Genomic DNA, 18,095 nt, shown 5'->3' on the forward strand with positions numbered 1-18,095 from the left:
TCTGCGAGGCGGCCATGGATACGATACCTTTGCTTTCCAGGGCATCCGTCTATGCGGTGGTTTTGCGCCGCCTTGTGTGGCTGAAATGCTGGTCGGCTGACCAGTCCTCTAAGAAGGCTTTGGTGGATTTGCCCTTTAAGGGTGAACGGCTTTTTGGGGCTTCCCTGGATGATATCATTAAGGATGCCACGGGTGGTAAGAGCACGCTGCTCCCACAGTCTGGGAAGGGTAAGGAGCCTCGCCGCAAGCGAGGCCCTACCTTTACTACCCCTGAGCGTTTTTTTGTGCGCCCAGCACGGCGGGAAAAGGTCCGCAAGGTGCAAAAGCCCCCGCTGCGGGGCAGAAGCGCACCTGGTTTAGCAAACCCAACAAGCCTGCTTCCGCATGAAGGTCTGCCCCCGCCCGGGTTTCCGGTGGGGGGACGACTTCGCGGATCGGTGGAAGTCTCTTCTGTCCGACCGTTGGGTTTGCAAAGTGGTTGCCTCAGGGTACAAGATAGAGTTTCTCTCTTATCCCCCAAACAGATTTTTTCCTTCCAACCTCCAGCTTCCTCCGGTTCGCCGGCAGGCCCTGTCCGGGGCTGTCCAGGATCTTCTGGACAGGGGGGTGATTGTGCCGGTTCCCTCGCAGGAACGGTTTCAGGGGTTTTACTCCAATCTGTTCGTGGTCCCCAAGAAGGACGGGGTTCGCCCTATCCTGGACCTCAAGGCCCTCATTTGCTTTGTCAATGTGCAAAAATTCAGGATGGAGTCTATTCGATCGGTGATAGCGACACTCCACCAGGGGGACTTCATGGCGTCCTTGGATATCATGGACGCATACCTACATGTTCCCATTTGCACAAGACACCAGAGGTTTCTGCGCTTTGCGATCGGAGCGGATCACTTTCAATTTGTGGCCCTCCTGTTCGGTCTGGCTTCGGCACCTCAGGTTTTCACCAAGGTGCTCGCCCCGATACTGGCCCTGCTGAGGCAGCGAGGGATCGCTATCGTGGGATATCTGGACGACCTTCTCCTGAGAGCTTCCTCAGGCTCAGAGTTAGAGGAGGACGTGTCTATCACGTGTCAGACTCTCCAAGAGTTCGGCTGGCTTCTGACTCTCCAGAAGTCAGTGTTGGTTCCGTCCCAGCGGCTGGAATACTTGGGACTAGTCCTGGATTCTGTGGAGGTGAGAGTGTTCCTCCCATCGGAGAAACTGAAGACCCTGCAATCTGCAGTGAGGCAGTTGTCGACCCAGAAGTGGTCATCTCTTCGCTTCTGCATGAGAGTTCTGGGTCTGATGGTGGCCTCCTTCGAGACGGTTCCGTATGCCCAATTCCACACCAGGGAACTACAGAAAGAGATTCTGTCACGTTGGGACAAGCTCCCGTCTTCTCTGGATTACCAGATTCGGTTGAGTCATCTGGCCAAGTCTTCCCTGGTGTGGTGGCTGACATCTCCGGTGCTTCGGACCGGGAAGTCTTTTTTGCCGTGCCGCTGGACAGTGGTCACGACGGATGCCAGCCTCTCCGGCTGGGGGGGCGTTTGGGGCTCTCAGTCAGCCCAGGGGCGCTGGACTCAGGAGGAGTCCCACCTGCCGATCAATATTCTGGAGCTCTGTGCAATCAAGCTGTGCCTTGCCAGGTGGTCCCTGGAGCTGCAAGACCGACCGGTCAGGATCCAGTCCGACAACGCCACGGCCGTGGCGTACGTCAATCATCAGGGTGGCACAAGGAGCTCGGCTGCTGCGACGGACGTCGCACACATCCTTCCGTGGGCCGAAAGGTCTGTTCCGGCTCGTTCGGCCGTGTACATTCCGGGAGTTCAGAATTGGCAAGCCGATTTCCTAAGTTGCACAACTCTGGATCAAGGGGAGTGGTCTCTCCACCCGGAGGTGTTTCAGAGTCTGTGCCAAAAATGGGGCACTCCAGACATGGACCTTCTAGCGTCCCGTCTCAGTCGGAAGGTGCCTCGGTTCGTGGCTAGGTCAAGAGACGCGTGGGACGCGTTGGTGGCTCCTTGGGGTAACTATCGCCTGATTTACGCTTTCCCTCCTCTGAAGCTCCTCCCTCGCCTGCTGCGCAGGATGGAAGCCGAAGGGATTCCAACAATCCTGATCGCCCCAGACTGGCCGCGCCGCTCTTGGTACGCGGACCTGGTACGTCTGGTGGCAGACGCCCCCTGGCGTCTACCCCTGAGAGAAGATCTCCTGTCACAGGGTCCGATCTTCCATCCTGCTTTACAGTCGCTGGCTTTAACGGCATGGCTGTTGAGAGCCAGGTACTGAAGGACCGCGGCCTGTCGGGCCCGGTGATCTCTACCGTGCTGCGCGCACGGAAGTCTACTTAACAAAAGATTTACCATTGTACGTGGAAAGCATACATCTCTATGTGTGAGGAGATGAAGTGGCACCCCCGTACATACGTGGTGTCCCGGATTCTGCTGTTTCTACAGCGGGGAGTGGATCAGGCTCTCGCCTTGAGCACGATCAAGAGTGGGATTTCTGCTCTGGCTGTTTACTTTCAGCGACCCTTAGGAAAGGTTTTAACGCTTTAAGTGCTGTAAATTCTGCCTAAGACTCTCCTGGAAGGAAGGTGCATAACCCTACTGTCAAAGGATGCTGTGTCCGTCTATGAACTCAGAGAAATGGATTTTACGGTGAGTACAAAAATCCTATTTTCTCCTTTTGTCAAGATTGTTGTCGCTCAAATTGATGAAATCCAGACATTTACAGTTGTCACCAGCACCGCAATAGAGCAGCAAGCTTCCAATTGAGACATCTGTTCTGGTGATAACTGTCCAAGAGGGGACTTCCTTTCATTTGCAGTTTTTGTTTGACATGGTCTGGAGATGAAGTAACCCCTAAACAAAAGCTACATATATCCCTTTTCTTGTACCTCAATGGATTGCACTGGTAACAGTGGTAAGAAAAGGAGAACAATTGGAAGCAATAGATTTTCTGATCTTTATGTACTTTGGTTTAACTAGGACATGTGCAGAATGCAGGATGACATTTTATATAGAACTGTGGTGGTCAACTTACTAAATATAAGGGACTACATAAGGCCACACAAAAAATTGCATTAACCCCTTCCCGTCCACCCCAATGTCCCTTTAAACAGTTTTGAACTCCCAGGAGACTGGAAAGAATGGTGATTACAGTGGTGACTTTATAACAAGCAGGTCCCACTGGCTACCAATCTTTAGTCAGGACTGAGTTGTATTTCACAGGGAGTGAGTGTGTGTGCTATCAGCACATAAACATCAGCCACCCAACAACGCATATGAGTGGCATGTGAGCAATAAGGCCCACCCTTTCCTAACGCACATATGTGTTAGGTGGTTGTAAAGGGGTTAATTTGTGGTAAAACTTAACTTTCAAGTCCTTCAGCACTTCATTTTCAGATGGGCAGGTCCTGATAGACTCTGCAAGTCCCTACACAAGCAGACCACCTCCTGACAGTCCATGTAAGCAGAGCTGTACAGGAGATCAACTTCCCCCATAGTTGAAAGCTTGGATTGGCAGCCTCTGCTGTTTATACATTTGAACCCTGCCGCTGAAATAAGGCCAGAACTCGGCAGCCAGTGTACAGGTAAGGATTGGCAGCCAGCCAAATCTCAGCGTCGGCACAGTTAAAATGTAAAAAAAGACTGACAGGCCACGTGTTTAGGATGAGGGCAGGAGGCATTGCAGTAATAGGCTATTAAATACTTCACATATTTCACCAGAACTTCCCTGGATCCCTTAAAGGGGTTGTAAAGGTAAAAAAAAAAATCCCTAAATAGCTTCCTTTACCTTAGTGCAGTCCTTCTTCACTTACCTCATCCTTCCATTTTGCTTTTAAATGTCCTTATTTCTTCTGAGAAATCCTCACTTCCTGTTCTTCTGGCCGTCACTACACACCATAATGCGAGGCTTTCTCCCTGGTGTGGAGAAAGCCTCTTGAGGGGGAGGGGGCGAGCAGGAGTGTCAGGACACCCATTAACACAGCTCCTTTCTCTATCTGCAAAGTAGAGAGAGTCCTGACACTCCTGCTCGCCCCCTCCCCCCTCAAGAGGCTTTCTCCACACCAGGAAGAAAGCCTCGCATTACGGTGTGTAGTTACAGACAGAAGAACAGGAAGTGAGGATTTATCAGAAGAAATAAGGACATTTATAAGCAAAATCGAAAGATGAGGTAAGTGAAGGAGGCTTGCACTAAGGTAAAGGAAGCTATTTAGGGAAAAAAATGTTTTACCTTTACAACCCCCTTAAGTTTAATTTTGTGATGTGGATAACTCACTGAACGTGGCAGTGCCATGGTGATCCCAGTTTAAGGTGGTTCTAAAGCCAGAAGGTTGTGTGGTGTGTGTGTAAACCCTGTTACACCACTTTTACTTACAGGTAAGCCTAGAACAAGGCTTGCCTGTAGGTACCATGAATATCTCCTAAACTTTCACAGTTAAGGAGATATTCTGTATATGCGCTGCTGCCGAAGTCATCGGTGCATGCGCATTGAAGAAACAGGCCGCTGGTGCAGTTTCTTCAGTAGCTGTGCTGTGACCAGCGGCTCCCACACGCACATGTGGCAGTGATGTCATTGCGGCTCCGGCCAATCACGATGCTGGAGCCGCGAACCCGGAAGTGACTCCAGTGGAAAATGTTTGCGTTGTACTTGGACTGCTGATGCCGATCCAGGGCATCGTTCTAAGGTAAGTATTTCATAAAGAGCTAGTATCCGATGCATACTAGCTCATTATGCCTTTTGTCTTGCAGGTTTTCTTATTTTATTTATTTTTCCCTGGGTTTACAACAGGGGTCAAGTCCTTTGTGAAAAAAGTGTGGGAACTCACACCCAAGATCCACTCCCCCACCAAAAAAAAATAAAAAATGATACACTCCTATGCATAATTACTAAACCGCTTCTTTCTAAATCCCGCGATAACTCGCGGCAGACCTCCTCAATGTCTCCTGGGAACAATGACAAAAGCTCCCAGGAGACATTGCGGCATCGAGGAAGTGACGGAATACCCGCACACTACCTTATGAATCCATATACAGGAAGCGGCCAGTACTTAGATTACTAAGGTTCGCCTTCCCCTGACAGTGACTCGAGCTGGACATCACCGCTTAGTGAAGGATTGGCTCGGGCTGCTCGGCTGCTCTAGTCCTGCAAAGCGAACTGAGTTCCTGCTGTGAAAAAAGTGCAGGAACTCCGTTCCCGCAGGACTTGAGCCCTGGTTTACAACCTCTTTAAGGTAAAAACGTTTCCAATAGTTGCTCCCCACACTTCCTTCCTAATAACTACCTGAGTCCTGTATCCGATCCACAGCTATGCCCATCTGAAGCAGCACTGGTTCTCCCTCTCCCCTCTCGCAGGCACTTTTGCTGTCAATCAAATGCTGTGAGAAAGAAGTGGGTGGCGGGGCCGAGCTGCGATGTGTGTGTCAGTAGATGCACACAGCCTGGCTTGGAAATGAGCCTGCAGGTGAGAAGAGGAGAAGCTGAGAGCGCCAGCTGGGGAACACAGAAGAGGAGGTTCGGGTTTATCTGTACAATACCATTGCACAGAGCATGTAAGTATATAATTATTATTATTATTTAAAAATAAAATACCTTTACATTCATTTTAATTATGTTATAGGTCAGACCTCAAATTTTCCACTCGCATTCTGCGAGTGTAAAATAAGGTCTGGCGAGGAGCTGGGCTGCCTTGGAGGGGGCGAGCACTGCCGGCGGTCGGGGTTGATCGGGAGCTGTTCTCCCAGTGATCACCCCGATGCCAGAGAGCATGGAGGAGAGCCGCAGGATCGCAGAGCGGTATATCACACTATTACAACTTACATTGAAATTTCCTCCGCTCTTCTCGCTCACACAGCCCCGCCTCCTCCTGACCCCGCGCCTGTTATAGACAGAATGCCACTCCAATGCTGGGATGTGTTGTCTATTACAGGCGTGGGGTCAGGAGAAGGCGGGGCTGTATGAGCGAGCAGAGCGGAGGAAATTTCAATGCAAGTTGTAACAGCGTGATGTACTGCTCTGCGATCCCGCGGCTTTCCTCCTCTCATGATCTGGCTGCAATGGGGGCACAGTGAGTGGCAATGAGTTTATATACACTAAGATCCAAGGTTTTAAAAAGGGGAAGCCCACAGGGTTTCAAAACTTTTGGTTGTAACATTTCCAAGGAGATTTCCAGAAATATTTAGGCTCACCAGTCCTGCAAATGCTCCTTTGCTAATGTTACTGATTTTGCTGGAAGACAGATCAAGGGACAATAGCTTGGTAAAAGCAGAAAAGAGGGAGTCCGCAAGGGGGGGGCATGGTGAGGCTGCAAGGGGGGGCACGGTGAGGCTGCATTGATGGGCACAGTTGAGGCTGTGCTGAGGGGAACTGATAAAGTTGTTAATATTTATTTTTGTAACTTAATTCTGCAAAAAACATTTAAGTGTCATTTCACAGGATAATTTATGAGGGCGTGATTAGCGGCAGAATTAGGGGCGGATCAGGGTAGGGTTTGGGTACGGCAACTGGTGGCGAGTAACCCTTGAGGCCTGGCTAGTGGTTTAAGACTTGAAATTTTGAGCCCTGTTGTAGGTTATCTCCAACCAGCTTCAGTGTTCATGCACCAATAATTTGATTGCATCATCGTTTGACAACTAATTTTCCAACCAGCACAAGCCACTGTGGAATCTTGTTACAATGTTACTGATTGAAACTAAGTAATATTTTAATTTTCAATCATGCAGTTGTTACAGTATATTGAAGGCTTTGGCCCCTTGCACACTGGGGGGCTAGCTCCTGTGCATCCAATCCCGGCAATTCTATTTTCCTTTAGATTTTCCAAAACCATATAATATGAGGTCAAACCTTAAGAGTTTCAATTTGTATGCAATCAGGCAGGCCCTTGCACTACATGGATTTAGTAAATCTAAAGGAAATCCGACAACAAAAGTTGTATAGTGTTTATGGGGTCTTAGTGCACATGGAAAGTACAGGTGCAGTGTTCAGTGGCTACACAGGGCTGAAAACTGTACCCCATGCAGTGGTACTCAAAGATATTTAAAGAATCCTTACAACGTTCCGTTAATTAGCATCAAAAATCTTTTTGCCTTTTCAAATACAGAAGAAATTTAAAGAACACAAAACTACAGTGAGAAATCTTGTTTTATGTTAAAAAAGAAAGTTATAAACGGTTTAAACCTGTGTCCATAATACAAACAATAAATAAAAATCAGTTTGTTTAGAAATGTTCTTTTCTTTTTTCCAGGACCTGGCACAGCAGCAACCATCTTTGATATTGAAAATTTTAGAAAAGGTAAAAAAATTGGAGACTAACTTTGCACCCAAGTTTCGTTTTTTTAATTTGTGTGACACAGGAATTTATAGACTGTTGGGTCATACTGCCTCCTACAGCAGGATTTGGGTACGGACAACCCAAAAAGAAAAATGTTGCCAGTCCTATATAACCCATCCTACTCCCAGAATGCCTCAGTTGCAGAGGATGGATGACTTTCTCTGCTCTGCTCAGAAAAGTTTAATCTTTTTTTCTATATATTTTTATTAAAACAATATGTTTTCTTTCTTTAACAGCATGGCTGTTGCAGCCCAGGTGCTGAGCAATAGGGGCACCTCTAAATCAGTGATTATCATGATGCCAAAGGCTGGGAAGCCTATTTCTGGCAAGGTATTATTATATCAACAGACCTTAAAGGCATACTTCACTTCATGTGATTCGAGGAACTTGCATCCCAGAAAAATCTCTGGGAGGAATCTTGGCCTTTCTGAAAATGGGCACCATCAAGGGTCAGATCTCGACATTTGCTTTGCGATTTGATACGAATCAGGGATATTCCTCTGTGTTATCACCTCAGTAAGGTGAATGTCTGAGTTAGGGGATTTATCCTGCAAAGAACCCCCTTATATTCATAGAAACAGATCAGGTGGTGTTGAGCCCTAGAGCTTCCTTCCTAAGTTTGTTTCAGCCTTTCTCCTTTAGCCGGAAACTGTTCCTCCATCCCTTTTGTGTGGTTATAGTTCATCTGAAGGATATTTTTCTCCATTGCCTTGATTCATGCTGTGCATGTCTACCTTTATAACCACTGCTCCCCTTAGACTTAGTCATTCCTGTGAAGGGGAACCTGCTTCTCATTGTACCATTTCTTGTCGATATTGTCTAAACTTGGACTTGTAGACTCCTTTTCCTGTCAAGGCACATTCTACTAGACTGTGGGTGCTGCCTGGACTTTCAATATCAAGCTACTGTTTCTGAGTTTTGCTAGGCTGCCACCTGGTCTTATCAGGTGGATGTTGTAATCTCATTTGATGCCAGCTTTGGGAGAAGGGTCCTTCAGGCAGTGCTTTGAGGTGCAGGCAGTCAGTTTTGTTTTTATGGAAATTATAATGACTAGTGTGCTGCTTGGGACCCAGTGAATAGCTCTGGAGAGGGGTTAAAGTTTAGTTTGATAAAGGGGGTGTCATTTGTGCAGAAATGTGTGGCCACACCCCCTGATGGAGTAACATCTCGGTGACAGGCCTGCAGCTTGCGTTCCACCCTGGATTCTGCCTGATGGTTCCCTCACATCTACCAGCAGCTTCCGTGCTTATCTCTGCTTGACACAAGCTACCTGCCTGCCAAGCTCTGCTCACTTACCAACTACTTATTTGCTGTCACATTTGGCACCTTTCAGGTGGGAGGGGGGAGCAGATGCCTGTCTAATCCAGGTATTTGCTCCCACTTCTGGGCATAGATCGTCGTGGACGTATGTATGATGCATGCATATTCTTAACCCCCAAGTGCATAACTTTAATCCCAGACCCAATATCCTTTATAAAGATATTAAAAAGTAAGGGTCCCAACACTGAACTTTTGGGAACACCACTGATAACCGTAGACCATTCAGAGTAAGAGTCATTAACCACTACTGACTTTTACCTTTTTAGACAGTTTTCTATCTATTTACAAACTGATCTAACCAAGACTGTATACTTTACCTTACATATTAATTGTATGTGGGGAACTCAAACACCTTTGAAAAATCCAAGTATACAGCTGTACTATATTAGCAGCCACCCTCTGTCCAGGGTTTTACTTACCTCTTCATAAAAATAAATCAGGTTTGTCTGACAACTTCTGTCTTTCATGAATCCATGCTGTCTGTTGCTTAAAATGTATTTTTTTCCCCAGCAAGAACTTGTCTATGTGGTCTTTTATTAATCTCTCCAGTATTTTCCCAGCTATAGAAGTTAAACTAACAGGTCTATAGTTACTTGGTAAAGACTTTGGGCCAAATCCACAGCCAGCAGCGCAAAATAAGTTTTTTAAAACTTATGTCATTTAAGTTACGGCGCCCTAAGTTGGTGTCGTAATTGCCGTATCCACAGCGCATTTGCGCACAAAATTGCGCCTGCCGTAACCTAAATTCGGAGGCGTAAGGCGGGGTTATGGCAAGTGGGAAGGAAGTGGGCGTGCTTCATTGTAATGAGCCGTGACCCCATGCAAATGAAGGTCCGGCCGTACTGCGCATGCGCGCAGGAATCTGCTGCTCACTGCGCATGTGCAGAACTTTGCTTGGCGCAATCAGTGAGATAGGTAAAAGGCCAAGTGTACTTAGTTTGAGGATCGCCCTGTGCTTAACTAGCTCCAGTCAAACACACTTCATTTGCAAAAGTATTTCCCTGTGTTCCCTTCCATGAGCAATTTGCTTCTGCTCTTAGTTTGTCAGTGTTTGTTGGTAAGTTGTGTGTGATAGAGAAGTGTTGGAGGAGTAGTAGATAGTAGTTGTTGTTTGTTTGTGATAAGTGTAATTTTTGTTTGATTGTTTCTGCTAATTTTTTTGATTTGTTTTTTTCTGCTTGGATTTTGTGTTTGGTTTTTGTGTGTTTGTATTTGAGTTTGTAGTAGCTGTCTGCTTGTGTGTGTATTTTTGTGTGTTTGTCCTGTGAGTTTTCTTGTTGCTGTGTGGTGTTTGTGATGGCTCCCAAACGCAGGAAGCTGAATTTTTCCCATGTTGAAAAGCAAATCCTTGCCAGGTATATCATCCAATATGGAAGATATTTACATGGGCCTGATAGCCGGAACACCTCCCCGGCCCAAAGGAAGAGGATATATGCAAAAATAACAGATCACATAAATGCGGCGGGGGGAGGGGAGACGAGGACCCCCGCTGGCATTAAGAAAAAGATCAATGATCTGAGGAGCGTGGTCCGCAATAAGGTGGCCAAGCTCACTGCGCATAGGAGGGGCACTGGAGGAGGGGGACCATGCCCCATCCGGCTGACTGAGGAGGAATGGGCAGTGGCCCGGTGTTTCGAGCCAGAGCAGGTGGTGGGCCTGCCTGGTTATCAGTCTGATGTTCCTGTGAGGCCAGGTAAGCTTTTTGTTTTTCTATTTGGTGATTAGCATGTGTGGGTGGGGGAAGGGAACATGTGCCAAGTGTGTGGATCCTCAAACCTGTGATTGTTTGGTGTCTTCCACAGATGACCAGGAGATTGCTGGGCCATCAGGCCAGGCTGCTGCACCACCCCAAAGACAGGAGGCTGTTGAGGAGTCCCCAGGGGAGGGGAGTGGCCAAACCTCCCCTCATGAGGGGGAGGAGGAAGAAGATCTCCAGATTGGCCGGGAAATCATTATTGCCACAGATCTCATGACATTTGACGATACCCTTGAGGCTAGCCTTGAGGCTACCCCAGAGGCTACCCCAGAGGCTGGCACCAGTCAGGCCACCATCAGGGGTAGCCCCTCCCACTCCTCCCACAACATGCCGCAACCCACAAGGGTCACTCTATCCCCTCCTACCTGGCCACAAGCCTCAGGGGCAGGCAGGATGGCGACCCAGGAGACCAGGGGGGGGTCTGAGCATCTGCCGGCCAGTCTGCTGAGGGACAATGCCCAGCAGACCCGCAGTCTGGGTGACATAAAAAAAACTATGGCCAAGATGGAGCACAGCCTGGATGTAATGAGGGAGTCACTCAGTGATGTGGCCACCAATTCATTGGGTGTCATCACCTGTTTGTGGTCCCTGCATACCGCCACAACAGGCGTGGGCCAGGAGGTGACTGCCCTCACCCGGGCTGTGCAGGACAACACCCGGGCTGTGCAGGACAACACACGGGCTGGCCAGGCCAATACGGCTGCCATCACTGACTGCCTGAACAGGATAGCAGTGGCCTTGGAGGGCAGGCCAGCCGGAGGTCAGACACCAGGGGAGGCTCCTCCCTCCCCTGCTCCCCCCCCCCATGAAGATACTCCCTCCCCTGCTCCCCCCCCCAATGAAGATACTCCCTCCCCTGCTCCCCCCCAATGAAGATACTCCCCCCCCCCCCCCCGTGAAGATCCTCCAGGTAGCCGTGCCCGTGCCCCTGCCCGTGGGCAGCCCAGACGTAGCACTCGCCGCCGGACTTAAATACCAGGGGTACTTTTTTTTTTTTTGGTTTTATAATTTTGTTTATTATACTGTACTTATGATTTGGTTTATGTGTGTGAATGATGTGTGAATGTGGGGGGGGTGGCATTCCTGACAAAATAAGGGTGTCACCCTCAGTTTTGGTGGAGAAGGGATCCCCAGGACCAAGGAGAAGTCATCCTAGGTTCCTGAATGGTGTATGAATGCACAGTGACATAATTGGAGCCGTGGCGGGGCGTTACTGCTCCCAAGTACCAAAGGGGGGGGGGGGGTACTTGGATCTAATCCAATTCGATGTGCATGTGATGTGTCTGTGCTAGGGACCACAGTGGTGTGCATTCATGCATTCTCATTGTGACATAAATCATGTGCGTTTCCAGAGACAAAAACATTCTCAATGTGTCATTAATCATGTGCGTTTACTGTGCAAAGCAACATTCTCATTGTCACATAATTCATGTGCGTTTGCAGTGAAAACAAATAATATCATTGTCACATAATTCATGTGCGTTTGCAGTGAAAACAAATAATATCATTGTGACATGATTTATGGCCATTTACTGAGAAAAGATGCCTTCTGCGAGGCGTCTCCTGGCTACTGTGCCCTCAGTAGACCGGGTAGAGTGGGCTAGGGGGGGATTGCCTGGGTGGGGGGTCAGGTCAGCACGTAAGTTAATCTACAGTCCCCTTCTCATTGCAAAGTTGTGAAGAATGCAACAAGCCCCTATTATTTGGCACACAAAGTCTGGGGAATACAACAGTGTACCCCCAGTCTTGTCCAGGCATCTGAAGCGGGACTTCAGCAGCCCAAATGTACGCTCCACTACTGCCCGGGTGCGAATATGAGCCTCGTTGTAGCGTTGCTCTCCTGGGGTTTGGGGGTTCCTGAAGGGGGTCATCATGTGAGGTCCCAGGGCATATCCAGAGTCACCTGGAAGGGAAAAGACAGGAGGATATTAGTCATGCATGTGCCCCTTGTGATGTCTGCATCATGGGGGGGGGACAGTCATACCTGACACCCATGTCACTCACCAACCAGCCAGCTGTCTCCATACACGTTGTGCTCCAATTCACGTGATATGTTGGTCTGCCTGAAGATGTAGCTGTCATGGCACGAACCCGGAAATTTGGCACAGACATGCCAGATGAGGCCATGGGCATCTACGATTACCTGCACATTTATGGAATGCCAGTTTTTGCGATTCCTGAACAGGTGCTCTGTATCATGGGGGGGCTGTAGTGCCACATGGGTACAGTCAATGGTCCGTGGGAATCGGGCAATCTGATAAAAGTCGGCCATGCTCTTCATTCGCTGGTCCTCCTGGGTGGGCTTTTCAAATTGACTGCCCATGCGTCTCAGTATTGCAGGGACAACCTGGTGCACACACCTGCTCATCGAGGACTGTACCATCCCAGCCAGACCTCCACATGTTCTTTGAAAAGACCCAGTGGCCAGAAAATGCAGGGTGGCCATAACTTTAATGTGAGCTGGCAGGGCATGGGATCGTTGGGTTGGGGTGTTCAGATCATCCTGCAGGATCCTGGTTAAGTCCAGGATGGCTTCCTGGTTAAATCTGAAGTTGCCAATGACCTCAGACGCAGTCATGCCAAAGAGATCTTGGCGTGGGCGGTATACCCTCTCCTGTGCCCTTCTCCTCCTCCTCTGTGCCCTCCTCCTTCTCTGCGCCTGTAAAGTTGCGAGTGCCGTTATAATCATTGATGGCCTGGGCATTTTGGCAGTCACAATGAAGTCCAGCAAAGATGTGTTGGCAGCTCTTCCTAAATGGTGTTGCTTCAGCAGACCTTTACAGGGCTGGTGTAAAATTAGGGCTGCTTTTATAAAGTCTAATTTTGCTCCAGAAAACTAACAGGTGCGTACAGGGCGTTATCTACGGCGCACAGGGCATAATCTACGGCGCACACACTTAATTTTGAGGATCACCCTATCTCCCTCATTTGCATCTTTGCCTATCAAATAAAGCGGCGTGACTAGCGTAATTTGCGTCAGAGGATGCGCCGGAGTAATTATTTTAGGTAGGACGGAAAAAAAGGATTTTTCGTTTTGAGGATCGGGCGCAAAGATACGCGCGGAGTAAAATTAGAAATCTCGAGTTAAGTCGGCGCATCTGCTTTGTGGATTTGCCCCCTTGTTCCCTATTTAAATATAGGCACCACATTGGCCCTGCGCCAATCCAGTGGTACTATTCCGGTCATAAATAGGCCCCTAAAAATGAGATACAGTGGCTTTGAAATTACAGAGCTCATTTCTTTTAGGATCCATGGGTGGATGCCATCAGGCCCAGGTGCTTTATCTACCTTTATTCTGTCTAAATATTTCTGGACCATATCACTTTTGAGCCATTGTGGATTTGGGGCTTTGTCACTACCACCCCCATTATGGACATGAGCTTCCCTATGCTCCTTTGTATACACAGAGCTGAAGAAAGTATTTCTTCTCTTTATCCCCAGTCACCCACTCCAGATTATTGTTTGTTTTCTTGTTGGTTTGCAAACAGAATTTGAGCTAGACTTTTTTGTGCTATGTTTAAACACTCGACTCAAGATACACTGCACTTTAAAATGAAAGTCCTGGATTAATCTAACTAAGCTTAAATTTGCTCCCACCTCACGTTCTAAATCCTTTACCAACTACCCTGTAGGAGGATGCATATACCTACTTATTCTAAGGGCCCTCTGGTCCAGTAACATAATCTTTCTTGAGCAATCTCTTATCAGCTGTCCCTGCTCTCCCCTGGAGCCAATCATGTGACCAGACTGGAGCACATCCAGAATAAGTAAGTATAAGCATCTTTCTTCTACAGGAAAGTTTGTACAGCTGTTGGGGGGGGGGGGGGGGGCAGATTTAAGCTTAGTTGGTTCAATCCTGGACTTCGCATTAAGAGTGTGTATGGTCTCAGAGCTCCCTAGTGGTCACTGCAGAAACCCTGTATGGAGCTGGACTATGTGGTCCCCATTTCCTTCTAGTCCTTACCCCAGCAATCCCTTGCTTCACCTCTTTCTTTGCTAGGCCTAGTCTCCAAATGCCTGCCCTAGAAAGTACTGGTGCTGCATGTGAATTTTACCCATTGGTCATGTGTCTAACTCCTGATAATTTTCTTTGGCCCTCTTTACTGCCCTTTCCTTCACATTTCAGCAGGCAGTGCAGCTTCTCTCACATTCAGCTAAGCTGAGATTTCTGTGTTGCATCTCTAATCTGATTTGTGGACGAGGAAGTGAAAAAAGAATGCATCACCCCGTCATGCCTTGCATGCATGACGTATACTGTATATATTATGTAAAATGTTTTATATATTTTATTTTCTAGACTGTTAATCATCCATTATGCCGATCGTACCCTCCTTCTTTGCAGTACAGAAGATTGTTCTTGTTGGAGTTGATCAAAAAGGTGATTATCTGTGAAAATGTAAATTCCTACCTAAAGTGACCCTGTTGTGGTAAAAGAAATGGAATAGAAATAATTGTATTTATGTAAATGTAAAAAAAACTGTATATTTCTATGCCAATTTATAGAATGTTTGCTGTTTTGCTAAGAAAGGGGTCTTTACATCCGACACGATTCCAAGCTCTTGGATGCGTGAGTCGCCTGCCACATTCTGTGATTGCTCTCACTAGTGACTATCCTTCATAATGATAAAACCCAAGCTTCATACAGTGCTCAGCATAAATGAGTACACCCCCTTTTAAAAAGTACGATTTTAATGAATATATGAATGAACACAAGAACAATTTCCAAAATTTTTACAAAACTGAGTTTTGCAGAACATTTCTTTAGCACCATTACATGAAAGTTAAAGTTAATAATATAACTTGGATTACAAAATGTTCAGTTTTATTCAAATTCGTTAATGCAAAAGTTTATACACCCCACAACAAAAACTACTACATCTAGTATTTTGTATGACCTCCCATGATTTGTAAGGACAGCACCAAGTATTCTAGGCATGGAATGAATAAGTTGGTGACACAACATCTTTTTCCATTCTTCAAGACCCCTTTTAGAGCCTGGATGCTGGATGGAGAGTGATGCTCAGCTCGTCTCTTTAGAATTCCACATAGGTGTTCGATTGGGTTCAGATCAGGAGACATACTTGGCCACTGAATCACTTTCCCCCTGTTCTTCTTCAGAAATGCAACAGTGGCCTTAGATGTGTGTTATGGATCATTGCCATGTTGGAAAAGTGCAGGACGACCAAGGGCACGCAGTGATGATAGCATTTTCTCTTTCAATATAGAGCAGTACATCTGTAAATTCATGATATCATCAATGAAATGCAGTTTCCCAACACCAGCAGCACTCATGCAGCCCCACAGAAGGACACTGCCACCACCATGTTTCACTGTAGGCACCATGCATTTTCTCTTCCGTTCATGGACGGACACAGCAGCATTGACCTTAGGGTTATATATCCTTCCTTTCAGGAGAGACTAGGCAGGAAAACAGCACTTCAAGTGTTAAAAACACTTCTCTCAGTACAGCACCTCCCAGGGGGCGGGTCCCCCGGGTACATCCCACTCTCTGCATCATGCAGCCCCATTTTTTTTCTGCCTAGCGTTAGGAGAAGACATGGCTCCTCTGGGACCATGTGCTCTGGAGTTTTTTAGGCGATTTTTTTCACTTTTATTAAATGTTTTCCTGCATATTTGGATCCTGGGATCTACAATCAACTGCTAACTGGGTGACAGGCTGGATCCTCGATCCTTGTAGTCCCCCCCATGTTCGGCCATCGAGCGTGTGTCGGCCTTTAGCTACGCGATGGGCCATCCATGACATGCCCTGTTGCTCCAGGGGTGGCCGGTGAGTTATATGCTACAGGGCACACATATGACCGATCTCTATGGCCGTGTCACAGTGTGCCGGGCCGACAGCCATGCCGTAAGCGGACGTTGGTTCTGTCTGGAATGCCTCCAGCCGGTGGTCGCAGGATGGGTATGTAGTATCCCCTTGCCTCGGCATGGTGATTCGGCTGGTGCATTCCTGGGGAGGTCGATCGAGGGTTCGCCCTGCTTTCCTCTCTCCCTCCTTCCCTGTTTTCTGGGTGGCGGCTGTGAGGTGGGGGGTCCGACTGGGGGGCTCCGTTGCTACCGGGGGGGCTGTGCTGCTGTGGGGTGCTATTTTTATTGTCCTTTATAGTGCCGTGTGTGCTGGGGGCCTGCAGGGTGTTCTGCTGTGTTTGTTACTGTATGTTTAAAACACGTGTATGGCCGCCATTTTGCAGGTGACGCGGCTCTATTGAATCAGCGGCCATTTTCTTGCAGCCCGCATGCTGTTTTTCTGCATGTTGGCGGCCATCTTGGAAAAGTTCTTGGCCTCTAGTGACTAGAACAACGGCGCCAAAAGCTCTCAGCACACTTCCTGAGGGACGGCACAGCACAGGCAGCGTTCTCAGCTTCTCAGCAGCACTACAGCCTGGTCGGGTGGTGAGTCCTCTGGGGGGTCCCCTGCTCTCTGTTGTGGCCGGGAGGGTGGCCCGTGGGTCCTGCCTTGCAGTACAAGGGCGGCATATACGGTGGGTCAGCATGGCGTCCGAACCGGAGGCTTCTACACCAAGCATACCAGAGTTAACCCTTAGTACCCCTGCGGCCTCAGTGGATGCTATGACGGCAGTCCTTGAGGCGTTTGTTGCCAGGATTGAAGCGGTGAGTGGCCAGAAGGGGGGTTAAAAGCACCCTCTCCCTACGCTATCTTCTGGGGATGTCTCTGACACGGAATCAGGCCATGCTACTGCATCTGGCCCTGGTTCCGTCATGTCAGATGATGCAGGCTTAGCCCACACGGACAGTGGGGATGACTCTGCTTCAGGGTCGGCGCATGATAAGGCGTTTGTTGGAGCTCTTATCACTGCGGTGCGGGATACTCAGAAACTTGAGGATTCGGCGGAGGCATCAGACATGCCGCTCCCTTTTGGGTTCCGCAAGCCACCCCGCACCGCAAAACTGTGACCAGACTGAACAAGGCCATCACGTTGCCTGTGGAAGGGGCTCCCGCTTTTACGGACCCCGCAGATAGGAGAGCTGAGGCTGTGGCCCGCTCCATGTTCACAGTGGTGGGGTCGGCGGTGAGACCGGTCTTGGCCCGGGGCTCTAGTGTCGCAGACACTTACCAAACGGGCAAAGTCCTTGCTGCAGGAGCTGGAGGTGCAGAATGCTCCTGAGCTCTGTATGGAACTGGCCGACCAGTTGGTGCAAGGCCTAAAGTTTGTCTGTGAGTCGGCCCTGGATACGCTTCCCTTGCTCTCCAGGGCCTCCGCCTACACGGTGGTGTTGCGCAGCCTTGTGTGGCTGAAGTGTTGGTCTGCGGACCAGTTTTCAAAAAAGGCCTTGGTGGATTTACCCTTTAAGGGTGAACGGCTTTTTGGGGCGTCCCTGGTTGACATAAAAGATGCCACAGGCGGTAAGAGCACTCTGCTCCCACAATCTGGAAAGGGTAAGGAGCCTCGCTGTAAGCAAGGGCCCTCCTTTACTACCCCCAAGCATTTTTTTTTGCCCGCCAAGTGTGGCAGGAAAACATTTTCAGGGTGCTAAGGCACCCGCAGAAGGGCAAAAGCGCCCCTAGTACCGCAAGCCCAACAAGCCTGCTTCTGCATGAAGGTTTGCCCCCGCCCGCATCTCAGGTGGGGGGCCGGCTTTGCAAATTTGCGGCTAGGTGGAGGTCTCTTCTTTCCGACCGTTGGGTTTGCGAAGTAGTTTCCTTAGGGGTACAAGATAGTTTCTCTCT

At 48.6% G+C, this 18,095-nt stretch overlaps 1 protein-coding gene across 1 annotated transcript in view; it reads left to right on the plus strand.

Annotated features, from left to right (window-relative positions):
* Positions 1-18,095, plus strand: part of EEF2KMT (eukaryotic elongation factor 2 lysine methyltransferase) — a 69,839-nt gene that overhangs the window by 15,376 nt on the left and 36,368 nt on the right. Inside the window, exons 3-4 of the mRNA XM_040356992.1 lie at positions 7,225-7,272; positions 14,685-14,765. Of these exons, the coding sequence (XP_040212926.1) occupies positions 7,225-7,272; positions 14,685-14,765 (129 nt within the window). The remainder of the gene's footprint in view (positions 1-7,224; positions 7,273-14,684; positions 14,766-18,095) is intronic.

Source organism: Rana temporaria, chromosome 6 (assembly GCF_905171775.1).
Source record: "Rana temporaria chromosome 6, aRanTem1.1, whole genome shotgun sequence".
Classification (NCBI taxonomy): domain Eukaryota; kingdom Metazoa; phylum Chordata; class Amphibia; order Anura; family Ranidae; genus Rana; species Rana temporaria.